At 34.2% G+C, this 7,175-nt stretch overlaps 1 protein-coding gene across 2 annotated transcripts in view; it reads right to left on the bottom strand.

Annotated features, from left to right (window-relative positions):
* Positions 1-7,175, bottom strand: part of Ercc8 (ERCC excision repair 8, CSA ubiquitin ligase complex subunit) — a 71,669-nt gene that overhangs the window by 16,345 nt on the left and 48,149 nt on the right. For both annotated transcript variants that reach the window (XM_010626932.2, XM_010626931.2), the window contains exon 10: positions 2,219-2,416. In XM_010626932.2, coding sequence (XP_010625234.1) covers positions 2,219-2,416 — 198 coding nt within the window. The remainder of the gene's footprint in view (positions 1-2,218; positions 2,417-7,175) is intronic.

Genomic DNA, 7,175 nt, shown 5'->3' on the forward strand with positions numbered 1-7,175 from the left:
AAAAAAAAGATCTAAATATTAAAACAAACACTAAACTTGCTGGAAGATAAATTAGGCAGAACTCTTGAAGACACTGGCATAGGAAAAGACTTTATGAACAAATCCTCAGTAGCACGGGAACTAGCAGAAAGAATCAACAACTGGGATCTCATCTTATCAAAAAGCTTCTGCACTGCAAAACAAACCATCAACAGAACTAAGAGACAACCTACAATGTGGGAAAAAAGTTTTACCAGCTGCTCATCAGACAAAGAACTAAAAACAATCAGCCCCCCCAAGTATAAAGACCCAATTCACATATAAAGACCCAATTCAAAAATGGGCATCTGACAAAGAAGTAAAAGCAGCAAGTAAATATCTGAAAAAATGTTCCACATCATTGGTCATTCGAGAAATGTAGATGAAAACAACACTGAGATTCCACATCACCCCACAAAGAATGGCTGCTATCAAGAAATCACACAATAACAAATGCTGGCTGGGTTGTGGGGAGAAAGGAACCCTTCTCCATTGTTGGTGGGAGTGCAGACTGGTGCAGCCACTATGGAAATCGATATGGAGACACCTCAAAGAGCTGGGACAAGAGGTTCCATTTGACCCAACTATCCCTCTGCTGGGTATCTTTCCAAAAGAATTAAAAGAATCATATCATAGAGATATATGCACACCTATGTTTATAGCAGCACAGTTTGTAATAGCTAAAACTTGGAAACAGCCCATTTGCCCATCAGTTGGAAATTGGATAAAGAAGATGTGGTTTTTCTATAAAATGGAATACTACTCAGCCATAAAGAATGAGAAATTAGATTCATTCATAGGAAAATGGATACATATTGAGGATATACTCTTACGTGAAATAAATAAGTCACACATTTGTAAATACTGAATAGTACCTCTGTTGTGAATAAAGTACAATAGTACATAAGATCCTAATGAAATAATTGACAATATGAAATAGGAAGAAAAGGGCTAAAGGTATAGTGAAAGTGGAAAGGGTAGGGGAAAGGTAATAAGGAAAAGGAAAAAAATAGGAGAAAATGAAAAAATGGAAATAAAATGTCTAAATGGGGAGGGGAGGAGGAGGTGAAGGAAGGGCAGGGACAAGGGGAAAAAAATGAGAAGCAAGACCTGTCATGTAAAGGTACAAGATCCCAATGATGAATGTAACTGTACTGTATACCTAAAATGTACCAATAAATTCAATGAGGAAAAAAAACGAGTACATGTAATATTTGCAAATGTTCTTTCAAAAAAGAAACCTGTTTCAAAACTAAGACACAGAGAAGGGAGAGGGAAAAAATGAGAAAAGACCTGTCATGTAAAGGTACAAGATCCCAATGATGAATGTAACTGTACTGTATACCTAAAATGTACCAATAAATTCAATGAGGAAAAAAAACGAGTACATGTAATATTTGCAAATGTTCTTTCAAAAAAGAAACCTGTTTCAAAACTAAGACACAGAGAAGGGAGAGGGAAATGAGATGAAAAGGGAAGGATATCATGAAGTGTTGTGTACATGCACCAAGTACTTACAAGGAATGCAATTATTATGTACTACAAATATGGATAAAAATAATACACACATACACACAGCAGATGGGGTCCAAGAGATGTGGGAGGGGGGTAGAAGGAGGGGGTTAAAAAAAGGAATGAAGAAATGTCATGTATATATACCAACTCCACACTACAAACATGTACCAATAAAAAGTAAGAAATTATTACAAGCTGTTCTATTAATTAATGAGATAGTCCAGAATATTAAACAAACAAAAGCCACAGGAATTTATGAGTTGCATTAATTCTGTATCATACTTTTATCAGCCATTGGCAGAAAAAGGGAAGAAATAAAATCCCAGACATATCCACATATACACAAATAAGATATACTACATTGAGATTAAATATTGATATTTAATTATTTTACTGAAGAAACTCCAAGAAAATATTTTATTTCATCAGAGATTTTTAATGGCTAAATGGAGCCCATACATAAAAGACAGAAAATTTATCCCAGTTGCAGTATTATCTTGAGTCACACAGACATCTTTATGTTATCTAAAATCAAGGTGACAGCATTCTCTATTAAACAAATTACAGTTAAATATGCATTAGAAATATAACCCCGCAGAGCGAAATTAAAATTTACTCTTACATGCAACCAATTTGGCAAGGTAGCTACTTAAGCATTTAAAATTCCCCTAAGTATCATTCTTACCTGGAAATCAGACTGAAATACACAGCAGTCAACACTTTTATAATGTCCCTTAAGCATAGTTATCTGTTCTCCTGAGTAAACTGTATAAACAGCAATGGTGCTACCATATGGTACAAAAACGAATTCTGAACTGCAGTCATAGGAAACAGTGAATTTCAATCCTTTCTTACTGTTGTTACAAACTTTTCCATAATTTACCTATGGGATTAAAATAATAAAATTAATCATTTCTTAAATCTAAATTAAAAAGACAAAGACTGAAATAAATACTTCCTTCAAATATTATAATCTTTATAGAAAGGGCATTAAATTTAAAAAATGTTTAATAACACAAATAATAAATACAGGCAAATGTTCATATGTCAATTTCAAGAGAAATAAATATGTAAATTAAGGCAATCTTAGAGAATCATTTTGGACAGGCAAAAAAATTATTTTAAGGAGTGCTGGGAATTGAATCTAAGCAGGTACTCTATCACTGAGCCTTGATCCCTAGTTTGACAAAATCTGAATAAACATAAGACATTCAATATTGGCAAAACATGTTTGTAGCATTATATTTTAGTTATTTCTCATTTATTATGCAACAAATGCAAAGATATTATTTGGGGGGAGATAGTACATTATAAATAACCTCTTACTCTTTTCATTAAAAATTTTAATTGTAGTAAAAAAACATAAAAATTTCCACCTTAACCTTTTTTTTTTTTTTGATCCTTGTACTTGCAATGCAGGTGATGAAACCACTGAGCAAAATCCCTACCCCCCCCTTCTTAACCACTTTTAAGAATACAGTTCAGTGCCTTTGGTACATTTACACTGTCGTGCAGTCATTACCAAGTACCATCTCTACAATTCTTTGTTATCTTCCAAAACTACTCAATGAACAACAAAGATATTCTTATCCCTTGACTTAGTAATGGCTCCTAGAAGCTTATCTTCAGGAAATAAACAGCATAAAGTAATATGCCCAGAGGAGTTCTTTAAAAAAGCAGCATTATTCAAAAAGGCAAAGAAACTGAGAATGGATGTGTATTCCTCTTGTTATATATTAACTTTATGTATCATAGAAACATATGATTTCATAGAAATCATATGAAAACTGCAGGATATAAGGGTAAAGGCTAAGTAGAAAAAAAAGCACAGAATGTAGTGTGCACTATAATTTCAAGTTTATGTAAATAATCATGTAAATGTGAGAAAAATTAAAATTCTGCACTTGTACATAAAAGGGGACGTCTGTAAGCCCAGAGAGTGAGCATCACCAGAGCAGTTAGATGTGCAGACTTCCGGGCCTCTCCCCAGTATTACTGAAGGAGAGTTTTTATTTTTACAAAATCCCCAGGCAATCTGTATGTATATCAAATTCTAAGAAATTTTCAGTTAAAGAAATTGACAGGTTTACTTCTTGCTGATAATTAAAATCAATAATTAATCATTTGGGAATTATGACTATGTAGATCACCAAGTTTTCTCCGTGGCTAATACATTTTAAAAAAGGTGCTTGGCGCAAACTCTCTTTTTTAAAGGTTGGGTGGAAGTATGCGTGTTTAATACACAGATATAAACACTGAGGCCCAAATGGAGATATGTGATAAACTGTGGATAATGTACTTGGATTACCTAATTAACATTTAACAGAAAGGAGTGCAAGCATTTAAGTACCCCATAGTAGCTGTGATATAAATAGGTTAAACATTACACTTTACATTTCAACAGACTTGGGTTTTAAAATCCAGTGTGAGTAATGATTTTACCTTTGAGTCTAATTCTCCTAACCTGTTAAATGGAAATAAATAATGTTACTTATCATAGATTTTCTGTGAAAAATGCAAGTGATAATAATGCATCTGAAAGCATCTGGGATAGAGTCATTAAGTCTTCAAATTTATTAATTCCTACACATTTTAAAGTTTAGCATTCCCTCACTTGCATTTGTTGATTATCTATGTACAGTAATTTGTAGAGTGATATGGAGGGGGTAAAGACAAAACACAAAATATTTCTGAACTAGCAATCCTCTGTTCCCCCTGCAAAAATTATAAACTGCTAGACTGTTATCGCCTTATTCACATTTATTTATCATCTATCTACAAAACCTATACTCTATTCACTATACTCTTACCAAATGCAAATGGAACATGTTGAATAGGTTTAAATACAGAACTAGCTTTCTAACTTTAACCTTTGTTGTTAGGCTTTCCTCTTCCAATTCATCCTTTCCAAATCACTACCATGATCAAATCACTTGTGGATTCAAATAAAGTCCAAATAAAAGATTAAGAAAGGAAGGTCTCTACCATTTACTAAGTGCTTGCTATGTCACCATTTTATAAATATAAATGCTCACCATAAAATGTAGCCCACACTGGCACTGGCATAAAAGCAGCACATAGACCAATGGGATATAATTTATGACCCAGAAATAAACTCACTTATCTACAGCCAACTGATTCTTGATAAAGGTGCCGAAAATTTATATAGGAGGAAAGATAGGAAATATAAGGAAGGATTGACAAATGTGATTATATCAAATTAAAAAGCTTTGGCACAGCAAAGAAAATAATCAACAGAGTAAACAATTTATAGAGCAGGAAAAAATCTTTACCAGCTATTTATCTGACAGAGGGTTGGTATCCAACATATATACAGAATTTAAAAAACTTAATATCCAAAGAATAAGTAATTCAATCAAAATGAGCAAATAATATTAGCAGACACTTCTCAAAAGGACAAATAGCCAAAACAATGAAAAAATGCTCACCATCTTAAATTTTCAGAATGCAAATCAAAACCACATTGAAAATACATGAGGCCATTCCCTTAAGTGAAATAAATAGGACAGAAGTGTGAATACCTTAGTCTCTCTGGTGTGAGAAACTGGAAGTGTAAATGATGACCAAAATGTATAACAGATAATGTAAAATAGGAAGAAAAGGTCCAAAGGGGAGGGGGAAGGGTAAGTGGCAAGAGTAGGGGAAAAGAAAGAAGGGAATGGAATTAACATGAGAAAATGAAAAAGTGGAAACAAAGCCTTTGTAAACAGGGAGGGGCAGTGGGGGCTGACAGGTGGGCAGGGGGATGGGGAAAAAATAAGAACCAAGCTATATCACATAAAGGTAAAAACTCCCAATGATGAATGCCATTATACTGTATGCCTAAAATGTGCCAATAAACTAAATGAATTAAAAAAAAACCACACTGAGATTCTGTCTCACCCCAAGCAGAATGGCTACTATCTCACATGCGTGAGCAAACACACACACACACAGGATGTAGAGATAACAGAACACTTACACACTATTAGTGGGAATGTAAATTAGTAGTCACTATGGAAAACAATATAGAGGTTCCTCAAAAAACTAAAAATAGAACTACCTTATGATTAAGCTATTCACTCCTAGATATTTATCCAAAGGAAATAAAAGTCAGCATACAAAAGCAAGGCCTACATACCTGTGTTTGTTGTGGCTGTATGCATAATAGACATCCTATGGAATCAGCCTATGTGCCCATCAACAGACAAAAGGATAAAGAAAATACTGTGTGGTATATATACACATATTGGAGTATTAGTCATAAAGAATAAAATTATATCATTTGCAGGAAAGTGGCTAGAACTGGAGGCCATAATGATAAATGAAATGTCAGACACAGAAAGGGATGTATTACATGCTTTTAGTTCAATTATATGTGGAAACAAAAAAAGAAAGAAAAAAAGAGAGCAAGAAAGGAAGGAAGGAAGAAAGGAAAGAAAGAGAGGGAGAAGTGGAAGACAGGGAAAGGCAAGAGATATGCGAAGGGAGGATGGGCATGATGAAAACATGATATGTGCTTGTATGTATGTACCACAGTGAAACCATTAGTTTGTCAAATTAATATGTTTTAATAATTACAATAAAAAGCAGTGTGTAGTAAGCTTCATGCTATAGATTATTATGGAAGTGCTGAAGAACAAGCTGCTTTTGGCTGTGATGCCTTAAAGGTGGTATTTAAGGCAGGCTTTGAAAAGTTCTTGATAGGCAAGGAGGATTTTTTAGATTTGGTATAGAGTAATGACAGATCCAACTCATTATTCTGTGAGCATCTTTTGTTGCCTCAGAAAGATAATACACTTAAATCAGCAGGTAAAAACCTAAAGTGACAGAGATTCCTTCACAAGGGAACTCATTTTATTGTCAAATAGGTATTAGCATAATAATCATGTACTCCAGATAACATTTACTGAACACCAAAATTTGCTGTATCAGATAATGAAATAATGTTTCCTTAAACCAACAGTATTAGATAGGCAGCATAATTATACATCAAGAAAACATTGAGAAAGGCTAAGCAATTTGATCAAGGTCTCTCGGCTAGTAAAATGATAGAAATCAATTTGGATCTAGATTACATTAATCAAAAACCATTGTGTGGTATTGTGGTACATGCTATATTGTAATACAGGTTAAGTACAGGGTTTTCTGGGAGCATCTTAGCTAGATAAGAAGAGTTAAAGAGAGGTTGTGCCTGACATGAATCTTGAAAGCTGAGAAGAGTATTTTAAAGAAAGGCAGCAGTCTGTGTAGCAGGATGAAAGAAAGAAAGCATGGTATAAAGACCTCCTTTGAGTTCAGTATGGCTAAGACAGGGACAAATGGAAGAGGAGCAGGGAATAAAGCTAGTGAGATAGAAGGACTTGAATACAACAGACAAAGGCATTCAGTTTTAGGGTCTGAAACCACGGAGGAAGCAATGAGACTTCCATGGGGAGATCAATTTAGGATAGTTAGAAGGATAGTACAGTAATTAAATAGAGAGATGAACCCAGCTGTGAGGCTGGAAGGACAGACATGAAAACAATCAAGAAGGAGGAATTAATAAGACTTGTGTGCCAGGGATTAAACTCAGTGGTTCCGGTGCCTGCCTCACAAGCACAAGGTTCTGAGTCTGATCCTGGTACAAAAAAAAAAAAAAA

Source organism: Fukomys damarensis, unplaced genomic scaffold (assembly GCF_012274545.1).
Source record: "Fukomys damarensis isolate Sample0158 unplaced genomic scaffold, DMR_v1.0_HiC HiC_scaffold_1, whole genome shotgun sequence".
In the NCBI taxonomy this organism is placed as follows: Eukaryota; Metazoa; Chordata; class Mammalia; order Rodentia; family Bathyergidae; genus Fukomys; species Fukomys damarensis.